At 38.9% G+C, this 20878-nt stretch overlaps 1 protein-coding gene across 1 annotated transcript; it reads right to left on the reverse strand.

The window, feature by feature from the left end:
- Positions 1 to 3101: 3101 nt before the first annotated feature.
- muc3a (mucin 3A, cell surface associated) lies at positions 3102 to 15449 on the reverse strand. The gene is made up of 6 exons (XM_034164631.1): positions 15000 to 15449; positions 12430 to 12598; positions 10860 to 11021; positions 7369 to 7460; positions 3701 to 3828; positions 3102 to 3605 (listed from the first exon to the last, which is right to left on the reverse strand). Exons 2-6 carry the CDS (start codon positions 12537 to 12539, stop codon positions 3567 to 3569), a joined length of 531 nt encoding a protein of 176 aa, XP_034020522.1. The 5' UTR covers positions 12540 to 12598; positions 15000 to 15449; the 3' UTR covers positions 3102 to 3566.
- Positions 15450 to 20878: the final 5429 nt, after the last annotated feature.

Below are 20878 nucleotides of genomic sequence, written 5' to 3' on the forward strand. Positions count from 1 at the left end.
TGATTAGACACCATGATTAGTGCACAGGTGTGCCTTAGACTGTCCACAATAAAAGGCCACTCTGAAAGGTGCAGTTTTGTTTTATTGGGGGGGGATACCAGTCAGTATCTGGTGTGACCACCATTTGCCTCATGCAGTGCAACACATCTCCTTCGCATCATCCGTGAAGAGAACACCTCTCCAACGTGCCAAACGCCAGCGAATGTGAGCATTTGCCCACTCAAATCGGTTACGACGACGAACTGGAGTCAGGTCGAGACCCCGATGAGGACGACGAGCATGCAGATGAGCTTCCCTGAGACAGTTTCTGACAGTTTGTGCAGAAATTCTTTGGTTATGCAAACCGATTGTTTCAGCAGCTGTCCGAGTGGCTGGTCTCAAACGATCTTGGAGGTGAACATGCTGGATGTGGAGGTCCTGGGCTGGTGTGGTTACACGTGGTCTGCGGTTGTGAGGCTGGTTGGATGTACTGCCAAATTCTCTGAAACGACTTTGGAGACAGCTTATGGTAGAGACATGAACATTCAATACACGAGCAACAGCTCTGGTTGACATTCCTGCTGTCAGCATGCCAATTGCACGCTCCCTCAAATCTTGCGACATCTGTGGCATTGTGCTGTGTGATAAAACTGCACCTTTCAGAGTGGCCTTTTATTGTGGGCAGTCTAAGGCACACCTGTGCACTAATCATGGTGTCTAATCAGCATCTTGATATGGCACACCTGTGAGGTGGGATGGATTATCTCAGCAAAGGAGAAGTGCTCACTATCACAGATTTAGACGGGTTTGTGAACAATATTTGAGAGAAATGGTGATATTGTGTATGTAGAAAAAGTTTTAGATCTTTGAGTTCATCTCATACAAAATGGGAGCAAAACCAAAAGTGTTGCGTTTATATTTTTGTTGAGTGTGTATATATATATATATATATATTAGATGTACCTGTCCTGTATATATTAGGGTGCATGTGTAAATTTTTAGTAAAAAAATAATCCATGCCATTACTGGGACAAACAGGATTAATGCAGTCAAATAAATCAGCGAGCTCACTATTATTTCCATATTTCAAAAAATATTAAAGGTGATGCTAAATTCATTCATTTTCAGCTGCTTATCTGGGTCCAGGTCATGATAGCCGAAGCGCAAGTAGCTCATCCCACACTTCCCTATCCTCAGCCAAGTCATGTAATGCTTCCCAGGGGATCCCAAGGCATCTGGGAAATATAATCTCCCCAGCATATCCTGGGTCTTCTCCCAGGATATAATAAATGATTCGCTAATTATTAAACATGTAGGGTGTAGCGGGTACATGTGCCAGTGCACATGCAAAGTGTTGTTCGGACATAATTCACCATGTCAGTGGCCCACTCTGAGTTAAACCTGTTCACACGTAAATGTCAGCTACTTACAATTACATTGTGTTTCCTGCCTTACACATGTTGATGAACCAAACCTGCATATGTTAAACCTGTTCACACATAAATGTCCCTCACTCAAGGTTATACTGCACGCTTCGCCTGGCATGTTAGTGAGCCAAGGCACGCATGTGTTTTCCTGGCAGATCCCCACCAGGCGATGTTCTCTTGATTGTTTCCAAAAATGTCTTGATAACGTGTATGCAATCTTTGATCACTCACTGCATTGTGCCAATTGCAGATAACCATCTGCAACTGCTGTTTATGTAATCAGCTGACCCAGCCCTTGTTTTGTAGGCCTGTCATTAAATTTACCAAATGAAAAACAGATTTATTTCTGTGAGGAAACTGATCAGTGCAGACAGGGCAAGAAAGTATCAAGCAAAGGCACAACTGTATTAATATCTGTGATTACTGATACTACACCTGGTAAAGATTGTCCATCAACCACTGTGCATAAAGCATGTACCTAAAGTGCAGCTGTTTTAGCTGGACCTCACCCATGCAGATGGTCTCATTGCATGTAGCATATTTTAAGGTAAGTTAACAACTGCTCATCTGTGTTTAACTGTTGAACACAGTCTGTGCACTGTGAGTTGAAGCAGTTTTGCTTTGTCTGTTATATGGTTGGAGTGTGTGTGATTTAGGTTTGTAATGTATTTTTGTACCAAAGCACAACTTGTTCCACATCTAAATGGTGTATTAACAGCAGATACGTTTTTGTTTATATGTTTTATGACTAAGACTTGGTCTACCTGATCCCCACACACCCTCAGCTGCAGAAATGATGAAAATCTTTAATAGCCATTCAGTACTATCTATATACTGTATTTATATTTTGCAAAATGTTTTGGTATATGTTAAACTAAATAGTTACATACTTTTATAATTAATTCATTAAATATTTAGTCATACATTCAGCAAAAATAATGAGGCAGATACTCAGTGTTTATTTATTTACACATTTAGTATTTACTTAAATATTTTTGATAAATGTGTGGCTAAATATTATGAACAATGTGCAACTAAATATTGAATTAAGCTTTTCTCTAACCATTTAACTCAGTATTTAGTTACATATTTTTCGTAACATTTAGGCCACATGTGATCACACACTGTAAGATAAAACATTCTCTTTTTGGCAACTGCAACTTTTTGTTTACAGAAAATGCATCCAGACCAAAACAACTGTAATAGTGCAAAAATCACAGTCTCTTTGACTGTTTTTATGAACAATGTGCAACTACGTCTACTGCCTTCCTTCTTTATTTCTTTATGGCAGATTTCTGCAATTAAAGGTTTACTCAACTTTGTGATATAATTTTATATCAGCTCAAAGGTGGTAACATAATGTCTGAAACCTTACAATATTTTAAGAGAGTGGAGTAAATTAAGTCATAATTCCTAATTATTTCATCTGCCATGACCATTGCAGCTGACCCACTGTATTATTTGACCCACTGTATTATTTTGAGCTTCCACTCTGAAATTCTGTTAATCACTAGTGATGCTTCTATATGAAGAATTTTAGTTATTCCATCTACAATAGAAAAACCTTTATCCTTGACCTTCCACCATGTTTAATCCATGTTGGCTGAGTTATGACCTTGAGGATGATATTTCAAGGTCCTCCAAAGTCAAAGGTCATGTCACCTATACAAAGGTGACGTGACTTCATTTGAAACCGAGTTTATTCTCAAAAATCTATTTGTCATTGGATGATACTGAATTATTCCATGTTTGGTCCAAATCAGATCAAAACTCTTTGAGTTAAGTTCTTCATACGTGGATGGACATACATGAACAAAAACGATAACCCTGCACACGCTGCCCCGGATATAGCTTGCTGATAATTAGCATGAGACAAACTTTTCCAAACCAAATATTGTCATACCTACTGCATTACTGCTGTGAATCTGAAAATTCATACAGTACTGTAAATACAACACAGTTGTACCAGACTGTAGATTATGAGAATCACACCACTGTAATATAGTACAAAGTAAATACTGTTTAGGGTTTTTTTTAAGTTAATAAGGCAATAAATAAACATCTATCAAAAGCTAAAAATATTTTAGAAGGCATCAAAATAGACATAAAAACATCCAGATGCAAGTTCTTCACTTCAGTCTGATGGAGGTGTTGAGAAAATCAGGCGTCCCAGGATCCCCGAATCTGTGGTTTGGGGATCTGTGGACAAAGACAAAACAAGCTGATTCCTGAGTCTCAGAGACGGATCTGTTGGTGGACTGAGGACATCCAGAGTCCAGCCTGTAAACACTCACTGTGATTGGTCGATTGTTGGTAGAATGCAGAGGCGGTTGAGTCATCTCGAAGAATTCCGGGTGCCTGTCAAAGCTTTGGTTGATGTTAGGGGTGACTGACTGTGTATATGTACGGTCACCGTAATTCCCTAAAAAGGTACAAGAACAACGTGTTCATCAACATATCATGATACAGCAGGCGAAGTGTTCCAGATGAAAATACTCTTTGATTAGCTCCCAAAAATAAATTTACATAAACGCAGTGCCATACTTCTATTTCTGAGCGCATTAGGCAAGCGCCACGTGATACAGTAATGATTATCAGCCAAATAAAATATTTTCCTCATGGATTTCCTTACAGTGTCTTAGAAAAATACTAAATTGTACAATTTAAGCCCTATATGGTACCTTTACAGACCCTGAGGCCCATCAGTCTGATGCTAGTTCTCTGAAACTACAGTGAACCTTAACCTTAACTCTGTCACTTTATCATTTTATCACGGGTCACTTTAGACAATGTACTCTGGTTTTTAATTGCACTCCTCCCACTGCACTGTTGTTCTGTTTGTGTCGTTGTACATAGCCTTTCATATTTCATATTTCTATTTCATATTTTATATTTTTTTAGCACATATTTTATCTTAGCATTTTATATTGCTCTCTGTTTAATGTTGCACCATCATACCAAAGCAAATTCCTAGTCTGTGAATCCTGTTCATTGGCAATGGCAATAAACTTCTTCTGAGTTCTGAGTTCTGAAACAGCCCAAGGTTTATAATTGCCCCTGGACAGGATGCCAGTTCATCACATTTTACTTCCCCAGCATAGGCCGATTTCCCTTTACAGCTGGATGGACTAAGACAATGCACAAGAACGCGAGTGTCCAAAGACACAGACACACCTGGATTCAAATCCCAGCCTATATATTGGTAGTCCCCTCCTGTCAATACCCAGTTGTTAACACGACACACTGCTGGACTGATAGTATTGCACACCGGGCATTTGCCCGCTGGCCTGATGGCCTACTGGCCTGTGGATTTTTTTTTTCTGTGAAGTTAACGAAGTATTAACGAAGAATTAACGAAGTAAAGCAAGCTGTGAGCTTTTCATCCGCTTTTTTTTTTTTTTTTTTTTTGTAGCAGCTACGACTCGTCACCTCTTAAAGCGCGGTGACAACAGCACTGCACTGAGCTTTACAAAGACATTTTTATGCTTTTTTCCTCCTTTATTTAGAGCTGAGCTGAGCCGCTCCGTATCTGCACGTTAAAACAGCTGATCCTCCGCGACGCGTCAACAACTAACACTATTTTCCACTCAAATGCACCTAAACTCTCTTTCTGGGAAGCGCATGATGTGAAAACGCAATAAAACTTTCTGACCTGTAAATCTGGTCATGTTTTCTGCATAAATAAATGTTATCCATTCTTTGTGCTCAAACGCCAAAGCAGGGGCAAATCCAGATGGAATGGGGGCGTGGGGCAAGGATGTGCCCCCCCCCCCACAACACCCCTAGATTAAAGGTCCAGTTTTGAAGCCTTTTTTTTTTACTACAACTACTAGTTAAAATAATAATAATTTTGACAAGTAAAATGTTTAGAGAAAATTTAAATGTTAGAAAAATGTTAGAAAGAATTTAATAGTTACATTTATTAACAATGTAGGTTAGAAATTACAAGTTTTACTGTTACAGTGCTGTCAACAGTTAAATATGAGGTCAAGAAAGAGGTCTTTATTTTACTTTTTATAAAACAAGTATATATTTTCATTGAAGTCAAGAAAGGGTAACTATAAAGTGAGGCAGGGACCACTACGGCCATGATGGTAAGTGAAGGTTAACTTCAGCTATTAATTGATGAACAGCAACCTAACTTGTTCATAAATCAGACATCTGTGTGTGAGAGAGACATTCTGATCTTCTGGTCCGAAGTAAAGTGCTGTCTAACTGGGTCACTCAGATATGAATTAAGGTTGGATATTATTTTTGTTCAGCTAACTCTGCCAGTCACGTAACCTAGCCTAGCAATGTAACCTGTGCAAATGGTGTGCATGGCTAGCTACCATGCTGTCGCCACCAGGTTGTTTCTTTATTCTTTATTCTATTTGTGTGACGGTCGTGCGTCAGTCATACGAAGTATGCTGTTTTGCACAGTCTGTGGTGTGGTGGCGTGGTATAACGGCATCCCTGTCTAAAATGTATTTTCCCAAGTCCTGGCATAATTTCACATACCTAACATTTTACTTTAAATTGAGAGTCATTCTCTAAGTTGATTAGCAACACAAATTGGTAATAAAAGAAATCCTTGATGTTACTTGTAACTTGTAGTGAGATAGACAACTGTCTCCATCTTGTGGCATTTTTGTGTATTGCAGTGTCAAAAGTTCAACCTTTGTATCCAGTCATTGGTCCAGTCATCCAGCCATTTCTTGCTTTATATGATGAATTGTATCACACAAGTAATGATATATTATTTATAGTATAGCCTACAGTATTTCTATAACAAATGTTTTTATATAATTTCTATTTCTAAATTTAAGTAACAAGGCTGAATGAAATCACGGCTTATTATGTCTAAAAAGTAATGTGACCTACTGTCAATAGATCGTACTTTTGATAAGCCTATGATAACTGTATTTCGGGAGAACATTTCATAATGCTTCTTATAGTGTTAAAATGTATGTGTCTCCTGGTGCACATTGATCAGTTAAGGGACCAAAAAAAAAAAAAAAACACACTGTCACAGCAGGCTTAATTTTTTTCCCCTTCGATACCTGGTGGTGGCCTGGTCTTGGTTAAAAATGCCCGGCCTGAAAAATTTCCCCAGTCCAGCCCTGACGCGACAACCCAATTTCAACAAATGCTGTCATCTTGTAACTCACCAAAATATAAGGGCACACAATGAGGACAAACTGATTTGATGTTAGTTAATTTAGATACACCAGATCAATTAAAAATGCAATGTTGAAAGTATTTTCATAAGTAAACATCTTGATGTGGACGCTGGAAGTTTCATGCTTATGTACAACAATGTTCCAATTTTAAGACTGTGCCCCTTCCCCCTCTGAAATACATCTGAAAAAATAGACACATTTTATATTCAGGATCTAGACTTCTAGATGCCACAACATCTGCAACAGCAGGTGTACCCGTAAAATGAGTGTACATTCTAGGACTTAAGAAACTAACCCCACTAACTAGATTACAAGTACTGCATGACAAATAGACACAATGAACACCCAAAAATGGAAGTGGCTCAAACATTAGGTACATTAACCAGCAACTGAAGAGAAGTTACGATACTTAATTCAAATCATAATTCAGTCATCAAACAACTCTCAAGCATCCAATAAATATGATGTGAAAGTATAATGCTTGAAGATAACCATTTAAAAATGCTAATAGTTACAAAACCTTACCATGGTATGAAAAACAGCACTTTGTCCATATGTGGTTGAAGAAATAAAATGAGGGACTGCCCATAAAATGTGTTTATATTTGCACTACTTTCAAATTAAAACATTTTCCCTATTATTTTTTAAAGAAAATTTGGTCTTTGGGAAGTCCGTTCCAAAAATGTCTCTTGAAAAATGTGGTCAACATATAAGAAAATAGACCAGGTAGCTCAATGGGATAAGGAATTGGTGTACAATACAAATACAATATAAATATAAAATAAATAATACATTACCGCCATGACGTGTGGTCTTCCCGTTGTTGGATCGAGACCACTCAAACTCGTCATTGTCCCACTCATTCACAAGTTGCTTTTTCATGTGCTTTTTCCTGCAAACAGAGATAAATATAAATAAATACTGGACAAAGACCCAGTATTTATTTAAGTTTGACCGTTATCTCTGATTTTATTAAAATGCCTCTGTGTATGATTTATAGCAAATAACCAGGAGACCAGCGGCTCCAAAAAAATTTTTTTTAACTTTGATAGTCAACAAAGGCCCAAAGGCATTTAGCTTCAAAGAGGAGACAAATATTGATCATTTAATTTATTTACATGGATTATTTTAGTTTTATTTCGTATTTGAATACTTTGTTTTTGAGAAGAAATGATTAGATTGTGGGGGAAAAAAAATTCAGCTTCAGATACAGTTCAGATACCAACTCCAAACAGGAGAGGAAGTCTTCATCTTCATCTTTTCTTCATCCTCATCATCTTCTTGTTCTTCAGCTGCTCAAGAGTGTGAATGACTAATTCATTCAATACATAGGTACAGCTTGTTGTGTTTGTAGATGGTGCCATCTTGTGGCCATATCTGATAATGCAGGTTTTGTTCAAACTAAACTAGACTAGTATAAAAAAATTATAAATAAAAATCAATCAAGTCAATAAAGCAACTTGTATTCCGGAAAATGTGGTATTGTAAAAGTTTAAAAAAACACAATGTAAATAAAATAACTTTTTCATCTATAAATGATGGCTTGCATCATTATGTAAAAATTTATACAGGCACAGTTGTGTATACGCTGGCCATACACTGGTACTGTGTGTGTGCTGTGCAAAGCAGCAGCAGAGTGTTTGATTTCCTCTCAATAAATTCTGGCATTCTTCAGGGATGTGTTTTTGGTCCTGCTTTGTTCAAGGCTTACATGGACTGGACGTTGGTTAGGGTTGTGGAGACCAGCAGGTTACATGTCTGTGTTTGTGAACAAACGTTTACTGACCCTGATTTAGCAGATGATGCTGTACTCTTGCAGAATCAATGGATGCCACAACTACACCATGTGAGATGTTGAGTGAGGGGACGGAGGTATCTGTATTTGTGACTCAGTGTTGGGAGTACAGAGGGTGATCTACAAATATTCCTTGATTTGCACAACATGAACAAATGATTATTTGATTTGAACATGTACAAATTGTGTGTAAGACAATATAGTCTTAATAATTAATTAAACAACTGAAAATTATAAAGAAGACAATGCTCATAGGGCTGATGGTATTTTAGCATTGCGTTATATTCATTTTAGAATGCCAAGTCTGACTTCCACAGTTATTGTGGATAAAGTAACTCAAAAGTAATGCAGAAGTGTGAAACATATTACAATTCAGAGACAGTAATATTGTAATGTAAGTAATTTCTTTGAAAGAACAGTAACTAGTAATCTATTGACTGTTTTAGAGTATCCCAGAATCCTTTGCATGCTGGGGAGGGAAGCTTGATAATGGTTCAGTTTAATGCTAACTTTAACATTGAAAATGCCATAGACATGCTAACGCGTTAGCATCGGTCCCATTTTTAAGTTATAAAATGCATCTATCATCTCAGAAAACATAACAGGTCAGTTTAATATAAAAAAGGTAAATATTACTCACAGACATATGCTCTTTAGGGTTTTAGTGGGGAAAAATTAAGATAAAGTGAAATAAAACAAAGAACCAACGAAGCAGCAGATTGAAGATCGAAGCATTGCTTCAATGTAAAGAAATGATCATTTTCCTGACAAACACCTCCAAAAATAACAGCCACTCTGAAGGACCGATAAGGGAATCGTTAAGCAAAAAGGCTATTGATGTCGATGGATCAAATAATTCCTTAAGGATATCCGAAAAGAACCGGTTCCTAACACACAACCCTAACAGCAACACACTCATGACTCATGATTATCTTAGTTAAACACCTAAATACATATTTTGGTTGAACTCACCTCCATAACGATGCAATGTTGCAAACAAATTGCCGCAAACGCTTGTTTACACTGATAATGAAATCTCGGCCTCCCCAGCGAGAATGTGATTATGCGTGAGATTTGACACCGTAAAGGCGCCAATAATGTATTACATTTTGGAAGTAATTTGCCCAACACTGGTGACTGTTGTGAGTCAAACCTAAGATCCAGGTTATCAAAGAGTTCCTGGACACAGCAAGCACAAGTATATCTGTATGCACAAAAATGTCAAACCGACAGAGACAGTCACTTTTCTCATCAGTGGTGTTCATATATCCAGTGTCCTCGGGCTTTGACATAGAGGGATGTAATGGACAGAGATGTTTGGTGATGCCGCTACCTTTTCAGGAGACTGATGGTCTGAATCATTAGGACCCTAGTTCTTCTTGTCTCCAATGACACAAGCTGAAGACTGTGGTGGTAAGTCTCTTTGGAAGTCCTTGGGTACTGTTGTTCATGTGACTTTGTGTTAAATGAATGGCTACTTAGATGAGGAGTACCACTTGCATGTTGAGGGAAAGTCAGCTATGACCTTCTGGCTTGGTGATTCCCACCCTATACCAAAGGTAGCTCCTCAGTGTGGCGCGCATGATCCCACACCCAACCCAACCCAACCCGACCTGTTGTTGTAAATCTTTACAACGGCAATAAATCCTTCCTTTATACAGCAATAACATTGCAAAAGCACTGCAATGAACTACAAAGGCTTTTAGATGGTTGCCATGGTTAGCATGGAAAACTTTGCTAAAAATAATGCTGACCAATAGATACCAAGATACCAAGTGTCAGCTCAGACAAAAATAACACAGGACAGTCAGTGGCACATAGATAAACTTGTGAGAAGTACATATAATCAAGAGTAGAGAAGCTTGAATCTTCGACTGGACTGAGTTGCTTGACACGAGGACGTTTCGCTTCAAATCACAGAAGCTTCCTCAGCTAAAATTTTTGCTCTGGTAGTCTGACTTCTGTCTTGACTCTTGTAGAGAAGAGTCAAGACAGAAGTCGAAGATTGACGCTTCTCCACTATGGAAACCACCTGGACAACTGAGAGCCTTCACAGAAACATATAATCAAGAGGTTGGTTTAAAGGTTGTTTTGATTTTGTCTTTGGAAGGGTGCATGATTGGTTAGTTTTGAGGGGACCTTGTATTGGCTCATTTGCAGTGATTTAGGGTGAAATCATATGTCCCTCAATCGACTGACATATATTGAACATTGCGCAACTATGGACATGGGTCTGTCCTGAGAACCTGTGAACTCCAAAACCCAGAAATACCAAAATATTTATTATTGATACCAGTCTTCTCAACTGCTGGTTCTATATTAAATGTCCTCTATACATAAAATGCAATGCCTGAATAGAATAAAGAGTAATAGAGTAAACAAGATGTAGTTCATTCCACCTTTATCACCCTGTTCAAAAGAACATGCTCAAAGGCTATGTAATGCCCTGACAAACACCTTCCCATGCCAATGTTTTTGTGTGTCTATGTCAGTTACCGCTTTTGGCTTTGTTTGTTCCTCATGAAGAGTGCCGTCAGGACTCCCACCGTCCCCAAGAGACAAATAAGCGTCACGCTTAAACCGCCATAGAAAGCCTTCTGATGTATTGGCAAGCTACAGTCATTGCCCAGATACCAAATCTCATTTATATTTTTACACCTGGAACAGAGCAAGAAGAACGGGTCAAAAGGTTAGTTCCAGTAATGAATACCAGAGAGCAAATATTTAGAGGTTAGATAAAGTTAAAAGTAACACAAAAATTTACAGTGATGCCTGTTTTATGCCTTGAGATTAGATATCAGCCATACAAAGTGCTCAGCTGCACACTGGAAGCAGATGTTTGGATTTAGGACCTTTAAGGACCAAACCTACAACCCTCACACAAATTTATGGTCTACAGCCAATCCGTGAAGTCCATTTTCATGAATTCTCTCTCATGGCTGTTCCAGAGGTCCGTTGTACCTCAGATCCACTGGTGCTGGTACTAACCCCTGGATGCTATCTAGAGATTAGCAGATCAACTCCTACCCACAGAGCGGTCTGTTCTTTCAAAGGACCAAACCCCAAACAAAGACTACTATCCCAAATTACCAGGGCAACTACAAAAGGTTAAGAAGAGGAAAGTCCAGGAATGTTACAAAAAGGAGTTGTTAAAATGGTGTGAATGGGTCTTAACTGAACAATAACCACGCGGTCACATCCCACAAGGACATCATCGATATCTTATGACCCTTTCTGCTGACCCAAAATGAACAATACCTGGAATGAGTTGAAGCATTTCTTATTTCTTCAGGAAGAAATTGCAAATGAGCAGTTTTCCAAACCATGAATGGAACACATAAACAATCCAGAGACATGATCAAGCAAACCAAGCCAAGGCGTCAAGCCAACAGGCTCTGACGATCTTTATAATGATTTCCACTATTACTGTGGGGTTTGATTTATCAGTCAGTCCGCTCCGTGTGAGCCTGATCCCATCAGATCTCAGAAGCTAAGCAGAGTGGGTCCTGGTTAGTACTTGGATGGGAGACCATTCGGGGAAAACCGAATGGTCCACCAAGCCAGTCATCATCTATCTCAACGACATATCTGAAGCTTCTGTACAACAATCATTTCCACATAAATTCAGCATTATTTCATAATAAAAGACGAGGGAGCAATTAGAGCGCCGCAGCAGCACATCTGAGTCTAACTCTCTGAGTCTGACTCTCTACACCCAAAGCGATCAAAGGGAATAATGTGATTATTAACCATCAGATGACAAAGTAAACCTCTTAAATCATTCTAAAGTCAGTTTTAAGCAGAAACGAGGCCATAATCTGTGAACTGGTGCTGACGCTCCAAAATAGAAGTATGCGCAGTGAAGGCAGGGCGGACCGATTTTTAGGGCGGTCGGCAATACTGGAGTTGGGTCAGTAAGGGCATCCAGTGTGTGGTGGATTCACAGTGGTGACCCCGAACAACCGGGCGCAGCCACAAGGCCAACAACAAAAGCTATGGTGTTTGACTTTAAAATACTAAATACACAAAAGGTCAATACAAAATACAATACTAAAAGTCAACTTACGTGCATATAACTCCAAGTTCCTTGTAGAGGGTGCAGGTCCCCTTGTTGTAGCATACTTTATGCTGTGTATGTTTCGGGTGGCATGCAGTCACACATTGTATTGTTCCCATGTCATTTATAGCTTGAAAGAATTGAACAATATCTGGATTAACCAGCGATCCACATACAGCTGGTTTAGAAAACAGAGACATAAAGAAATTACGTTAACAGGCTTTCTGTTAGTACAAATACACATCAATCAATCAATCAACTTTTTTCTTATATAGCGCCAAATCACAACAAACAGTTGCCCCAAGGCGCTCCATATTGCAAGGCAAGGCCATACAATAACCATGAAAAACCCCAACGGTCAAAACGACCCCCTATGAGCAAGCACTTGGCCACAGTGGGAAGGAAAAACTCCCTTTTAACAGGAAGAAACCTCCAGCAGAACCAGGCTCAGGGAGGGGCAGTCTTCTGCTGAGACTGGTTGGGGCTGAGGGAAAGAACCAGGAAAAAGACATGCCGAGAAGGGGGCAGAGATCGATCACTAATGATTAAATGCAGAGTGATGCATACGGAGCAAAAAAAGAAAGAAACAGTGCATCATGGGAACCCCCCCACAGTCTACGTCTAAAGCAACATAACCAAGGGATGGTCCAGGGTCACCTGATCCAGCCCTAACTATAAGCCTTAGCGAAAAGGAAAGTTTTAAGCCTAATCTTAAAAGTAGAGAGGGTATCTGTCTCCCTGATCTGAATTGGGAGCTGGTTCCACAGGAGAGGAGCCTGAAAGCTGAAGGCTCTGCCTCCCATTCTACTCTTACAAACCCTAGGAACTACAAGTAAGCCCGCAGTCTGAGAGCGAAGCGCTCTAATGGGGTAATATGGTACTACGAGGTCCCTAAGATAGGATGGGACCTGATTATTCAAAACCTTATAAGTAAGAAGAAGAATCAATCAATCAACAAAAGAACAATTTAAGATTAATGATACAGACATAAAAAATGGGTGTGATTTCTAAATTTCATTATCAAACCCTTTTGACAACTATAATTCTCCTGACCCCATATAGGAAAGGTTGACCCAAAATGCATTGCTTCTTCAATGCCCATTTTTTTAAATTTTTTTTTAGTTAGCCGAATTTCCGATCCCATTAAGATTGTAAGGTTTTGATATTGACTTATAAAGTTGTTCATGGACTGGTGCCGTCTTATCTGGCTGATCTGGTGGAACCTTACGTGCCGGCCCAGGCTTTGCAGTCGCCGGATGCGGGATGTCTCCATGTTCCAGCAGGGTGAAGAAGTCAGCGGGTCAAAGAGCTTTTTGTTATCGTGCACCCACCCCGTGGAAAGATCTTCCTGCGACTGTGAGGCAGTCAGAATCCGTTGACATTTTTAAGTCAAGACTTAAAACCTATTTTTATTCTCTTTCTTTTGAATAGTTTTTATTTTTTATCTGTTTTACTCTTTTACGTCTGTTTTTAATTATGTATTTGATTTTTTTATTTTTAATTATTCATTTTAATTTTTATGTTGAATTGTTCTGTGTGAGGCGCCTTGAGACAGCTTTTGTTGTGATCTGGCACTTTACAAGCTGATTAAATTGAATCGAAAAATTAATGCTTGACATCCACATTTTATTTTTACATATCTAAGAGAAAGTGACGCAAGTTTATCCAGTTTTGCAGAAATGTGTCCATGAAGGCTTGGAGAGAAAACGGCAAGTTAGCGATCTCAACAGGACAGCTGTGGTGTGAACATGGGACTTTGAAATAGTTAGCACTGCTAGCTGTTAGCGACGCCTATGCTTATTGACTGTGGTTGGACAAATGAAAGAATCTAAAGTCACAAAAGTGACAATGGAAATTGAAACTTTGAAATATGAAGAAAGAAGTAGCGTCAGACAGAAAGACGATATTCGTGATTGCTGTATGTCGCTTCATGAGAAGTAAAATCCACTGGATGCGGTTGTGTTGCTAGGTAATTTGTTATTATTTGTAACCTAGTTTGTCCAGTCTGGTTTACACTGACTGGACATATTTTTCAATGCTGACTGCGCCATTTAGAGCGCAACACCTGACTGTAAATCTTTTTAAAATAAGGCAAATGTAAGGCAAATAATAACAATGCACCTGCTACTGAGGCTTGAAACTTTACAGTTTAAACATAAACTTTATTTTAAATAAATACAAATGTAACCAACAATCAACCAGGAGTTGCCGCGTTGCTATATAACAGCAAACAGAGACGTTTCCCATACTCGCTGCTATGTGATGTTCAAGTGGATTTTGCAATTTAAACTGTATTTTTAATGAAATATATTTTAAAATAGTTCAACATGTGACAGGAATACGTATTTTCAATAATTCTGCAGTTTGTAATTTTTAAAAAGGGTAAAAAGGTACTTTATAATAACTAAATTTAAGCACAGATTAAAATATCCAAACTTTTGTGCAACTTCCAACACAAGTCAACACCGACATGGGGGCAAAATTGGGGGGTTATGGTTGGGGGGAGCAATCAGACACTTAAACGTATGAATGAAATGCACACAAATGCACAAACACAAATGTGTTGCATTAATACTAACAGGTGATATTGACGGTTGTTGGAGTGACTTCTGGCACAGTGGTGATGTTGTAATCAGGACAATCTGAAAGTCAGAAGAAGAAACGTGACTGTGTGTAATTTTAGCCGTAAGCTTTGTACACACTTTAACACTTTAACTGGTCATTAAAATAAAAGCATGTTTTGCTGTGTGCACGGTGTAATGGTCTTACTTTCTTTACATTCAACAAGGCTTTCCACAGCTTCCTTGATGGCCTTGACATCTTCCTCATAGATGTTGGTGGAGCTAGCATTGTTGGGAATTGCCAGTATCACATCGTGCTCGACTCTGATACTGCAGAAGAAAGAATTTCAGTGTGTTTTCCTTGAGGTTTCTCAGTCAAAAAACCACAAATGCATTCAACAGTTTCATTTATGCTTGATGCAGAAGGAAAAAGCAAGACTTGTGAAAGGTTTGACACAATGGAGTTTAGAGCAACATTTTGTTCCTTAGTAGTGAGATAATCTTATATCACCAATATGATAATCAAAATTTACTTTGTTTAGGGGGGGAAACCAATTTTTTTTAGAAATTGAATTTTGACCCAGTTGGGTTAAAACTACAATTTGCAATTATGCATAATGCAAATTGTATAATGCAATTTATGCATTACATGCATAATACAATGACACACTTTGTGTGGCAACATAGATGACAAAGTCCATTGTGATGTGGAAGGGTCTGAATCGCAAACAAAATTATGTTAAAAAACAAACGAAAAAGAAACAAATGTATAATTAATGCAGGAAGATAAAGACACAGAATAACATCTGGGTATATTTCACATGAACATTTTGCTCTGGATATATATATAATATATATACATATATACGAAGCAGCAGGACCTTCGTGGCCGGGACAACGGTGGGGGGATCGAACCCACGCGGCTTGCACCAAAAGACCGTTCCTCTACCAGGTCAGCCAAAGGGGAACTCCCCTTTAGCCAAGCTAGCAGGAACGTCTTTTCAATTGGGACCCGGGACTTTCATTCCACTACACACACACACACACACACACACACACACATATATATGTATATATATATATATATATATATATGTATATATATGTATATATATATATATATATATATGTATATATATATATATATATATATATAATCTTGTGATTGTTTTGCTCCATGGTGGTGGTGTACAAAATGACAAAAATTCTTTCACTGTCCATTTCATATGGATATGTCTCTATGAAATGGTGCTGTGACCTGGATGTGGTAATTGAATGAGATTTGGTGAAATCTGAGGCCTTTTTACCACTTTGGGACAGCTGATTCTTTAATACTGAACAGTGTGGCCACATTTGAAGGTAAGCAGAAGCCTTTTCTAATTTCTGCCGTGCTAAGGCTCATGTATTGTTCAGTGTTGAATGGATCTGCGGTCGTGATTCTGGTATGATAAATTGACGAACTGAGGTTGAATGAATATTGTTGATCGGAGTTTTTTCACTGAAAAGAGAGTCATCGCCAACTGGTCGGCGAACCGCTGGTTTCAGTCCTTGGCGATATCGGCATTATATGCTCCTAAAATTAAGGTCTGTGACCCCTGGGAAAGGAAATTTCCTTAACAAAAAGGGGGATTCCCGCTTTCCCTAAATACTGGATTAAAGTTCCTGGGTGTGGCCAGCATGCTCTCCTTAATCATGGGGCCTGGCATCCCAGTGAACGGCACTTCACAGATACGTCTATCGGTGTCTGATTTTTGTTGTAAATTTTGTAAATACTGGGTTTAAGTCCCTGGGTGTGACTGGCGTGCTGTCGGCGAGGTAAGTAAGATCACATCTTATTTGGTTTTTAAAAATATATAGGTTTATATTCCTTTATATGATTAGGTGCTAAAAATTAAAATTAAATTTAATTAATAAAAAAACAATAATAATATTGCATATTGTTATGCCCATATGATGCAAGGGAAATTGCATGTGAAGTAAAAATGTACATACACTCAACAAAAATATAAACACAACACTTTTGGTTTTGCTCCCATTTTGTATGAGATGAACTCAAAGATCTAAAACTTTTTCCACATACACAATATCACCATTTCCCTCAAATATTGTTCACAAACCAGTCTAAATGTGTGATAGTGAGCACTTCTCCTTTGCTGAGATAATCCATCCCACCTCACAGGTGTGCCTTAGACTGCCCACAATAAAAGGCCACTCTGAAAGGTGCAGTTTTATCACACAGCACAATGCCACAGATGTCGCAAGATTTGAGGGAGCGTGCAATTGGCATGCTGACAGCAGGAATGTCAACCAGAGCTGTTGCTCGTGTATTGAATGTTCATTTCTCTACCATAAGCTGTCTCCAAAGGCGTTTCAGAGAATTTGGCAGTACATCCAACCAGCCTCACAACCGCAGACCACGTGTAACCACACCAGCCCAGGACCTCCACATCCAGCATGTTCACCTCCAAGATCGTCTGAGACCAGCCACTCAGACAGCTGCTGAAACAATCGGTTTGCATAACCAAAGAATTTCTGCACAAACTGTCAGAAACCGTCTCAGGGAAGCTCATCTGCATGCTCGTCGTCCTCATCGGGGTCTCGACCTGACTCCAGTTCGTCGTCGTAACCGACTTGAGTGGGCAAATGCTCACATTCGCTGGCGTTTGGCACCTTGGAGAGGTGTTCTCTTCACGGATGAATCCCGGTTCACACTGTCCAGGGCAGATGGCAGACAGCGTGTGTGGCGTCATGTGGGTGAGCGGTTTTCTGATGTCAATGTTGTGGATCGAGTGGCCCATGGTGGCGGTGGGGTTATGGTATGGGCAGGCATCTGTTATGGATGAAGAACACAGGTGCATTTTATTGATGGCATTTTGAATGCACAGAGATACCGTGACGAGATCCTGAGGCCCATTGTTGTGCCATACATCCAAGAACATCACCTCATGTTGCAGCAGGATAATGTACGGCCCCATGTTGCAAGGATCTGTACACAATTCTTGGAAGCTGAAAATGTCCCAGTTCTTGCATGGCCGGCATACTCACCGGACATGTCACCCATTGAGCGTGTTTGGGATGCTCTGGACCGGCGTATACGACAGCGTGTACCAGTTCCTGCCAATATCCAGCAACTTCGCACAGCCATTGAAGAGGAGTGGACCAACATTCCACAGGCCACAATTGACAACCTGATCAACTCTATGCGAAGGAGATGTGTTGCACTGCATGAAGCAAATGGTGGTCACACCAGATACTGACTGGTATCCCCCCCAATAAAACAAACTGCACCTTTCAGAGTGGCCTTTTATTGTGGACAGTCTAAGGCACACCTGTGCACTAATCATGGTGTCTAATCAGCATCTTGATATGGCACACCTGTGAGGTGGGATGGATTATCTCAGCAACGGAGAAGTGCTCACTATCACAGATTTAGACTGGTTTGTGAACAATATTTGAGGGAAATGGTGATATTGTGTATGTGGAAAAAGTTTTAGATCTTTGAGTTCATCTCATACAAAATGGGAGCAAAACCAAAAGTGTTGCGTTTATATTTTTGTTGAGTATATATATATATATATATATATATATATATATATATATAAATTTTTACAATTTTGGTATCTACAGTTGCAGAAACTCATTGTTTTTTCTCTTTTGCAGATTCTTTTTCTTCAAAATTGTAAAATTATTCAGGTAACTTTTGATATTATAATTATTTGAGACCAAGGAGTGTTTTTGTGTTCACCCTGTATATTAAATTGTTTCCAAAATAAATCCAATAAATCCATCCTAACCATACTTTTGCTGAGTGTATGTCCAAATGTAATATCAAATTTTGAGGCATAATTTTCACATATTTCAATGAGATTTTGAAGAGCCTTTTTGGTGGGAGCTAGCAGGATTAAATCATCAGCGTAACTTGAACAACCGAACCATAACCCCAGTTATCATACTCAATAATAAATCTGTGTGGAGCATATAATATATGATCTGGCTGTGTACCTTCCTCTCCATCAGATTGATCATGTTTCAGTTGATGAACTGCTTTGGAAACTTCATGTACGGAGATTTTATACTCAACTTCAATACACTTATTAATTCTTGAAATTTTCTGGTATATATCATTCATTTCAGTATACTCATATGGGACACTATTATACCAATTGTTATTTATTACTAAAAATTCCAGCAATTTCAGCATTATCAGTGCACCCGTCAATATTGCTCAGCGATACATTATTTCTGCCTTTAATTTTTCTAACCTCCTTAAAGAATGTCCATCTTATTTTTATGCAAATACTGACACGATGCCCTGTGGCTTAGATTTACTGATATTGCTCTTGCTAAACAAGATTCCCTTTAAAACTGTCCCCATATCAAATATGTGAAGTTGAAGCTCTGCTTTGAGTCTCCAGGTGATGCTGAATCAGACTCGCCTGAAGAATTGGACCCTGGCACTATTGGACCGTACGCTGGAGAGAAATCACCTCCACCTGATACAGACAGAATAGGGTCTATGATTAGGGTCGAAATTAACTGATCTCACTTTGTTGCTAAAGCTATCACATGTTTACGCTGTGCTCATGGGTTCCTTAGAAAAGTTAAGGTATATTTTATCCTTTTGATACAATTTAATGTTTATTTTCCACCGTATTGTTAGAATTTTCACACTCTGTCTGTAGCATGGCCCAAGCAGTCACCCCTTTGAGTCCGGTCTGCTTGTGGTTTCTTCTTCAACTCATCAGAGGGAGTTTTCCTTGCCACTGTTGCCTGTGTGCTTGCTCAGGGGCTTTGTAAGTGTGACTGCAGGACCTTTGTGGCTGGGACGGTGGTGGGATCGAACCCAGACGGCTCGCACTAAAGACCATTCCTCTACCAGGTCAGCCAAAGGGGAATTCCCCTTTAGCCAAGCTAGCGGGAACGTCTTTTCAATCAGGATCCGGGACCTGCTACGTAAGGTTAAACCTTACCTTTTTTAGTTGTTATTTGGCGCTATATAAATGAAAAACAAATTGAAATCAAAGTAATTGAAACTGAACTAAATAAAAATGAATTGAAATCAAACTAATTGAAATTGAACTAAATGAAAATAAACTGAAATCAAACTAATTGAAATTGAACTTGCTAGGACTCATATAGGTTACATGTACTTTGGGGTGTTTTGTTATTTTCGTATTTTACTTGCAATTTTTATTATTTGTTTATTTTTTCTTTCCTTTTTTCTAAGGTCACGTCAACAGGGGGAGTTGTCAGAGTGTTCTATGATGCAGACCACAAAATGGCCGACACACATCCAAAATGTCCTTGTAACTATCTGATCTCTACCTAACTGCATTTCAAAATGTCCTTGTATTTGGCAGGACTATCTGATCCTTTTATAGCTACATATTTGATAAAACCATCTGATATTTTTATAGCTGTCTAACTGATAAAACCAAAGTATTCACATCTATTTGGACAGCATGGTGGAACACTCTGAATTATTGTCTTGCATCAACATACACAAACACTAAGATTTTCAAATACTGGCCTTGAACACAACGTGAGCAGACACCCACTAATACCCGCCTACTTCACCTCACTTTGCAGCCAATCACATAGACACTGATTCACGACAGGGTAAGGACGGCCTATATGGGGCCGAATTAGGCACAGAAATAAAAGCTAGCATAGAAAGGAAATCTGGGCTCTTTGTTCCAGATGTAGCATGTGATCTGGTTCAAGATGACTCTCTGTAACAGGGTTTTAACTTTTTTCCGTTTCCTGTCCAGTTCTTTTTGAGATCACTCACCACAACAAAAGAACCTAACACTTGCCCCCTATGTTAATAGTTCATGTTAATAGTTAAACCAAGGTTTTCACATTGTTCGGTCTACAATTTTTATGGGTATTGGTTA

This window comes from Thalassophryne amazonica, chromosome 23 (genome assembly GCF_902500255.1).
Source record: "Thalassophryne amazonica chromosome 23, fThaAma1.1, whole genome shotgun sequence".
Taxonomy (NCBI): domain Eukaryota; kingdom Metazoa; phylum Chordata; class Actinopteri; order Batrachoidiformes; family Batrachoididae; genus Thalassophryne; species Thalassophryne amazonica.

What these genes read in the sequence shown, in the direction of transcription:
- muc3a (XM_034164631.1), bottom strand. Translation starts at nt 12,539, where the DNA reads ATGGGAACAATACAATGTGTGACTGCATGCCACCCGAAACATACACAG. An exon ending in GAACTTGGAGTTATATGCAC is followed by an intron (nt 11,022 to 12,429) that starts GTAAGTTGACTT and finishes GCTCTGTTCCAG; the next exon opens with GTGTAAAAATATAAATGAGA. An exon ending in CGGGAAGACCACACGTCATG is followed by an intron (nt 3,829 to 7,368) that starts GCGGTAATGTAT and finishes GTACCTTTTTAG; the next exon opens with GGAATTACGGTGACCGTACA.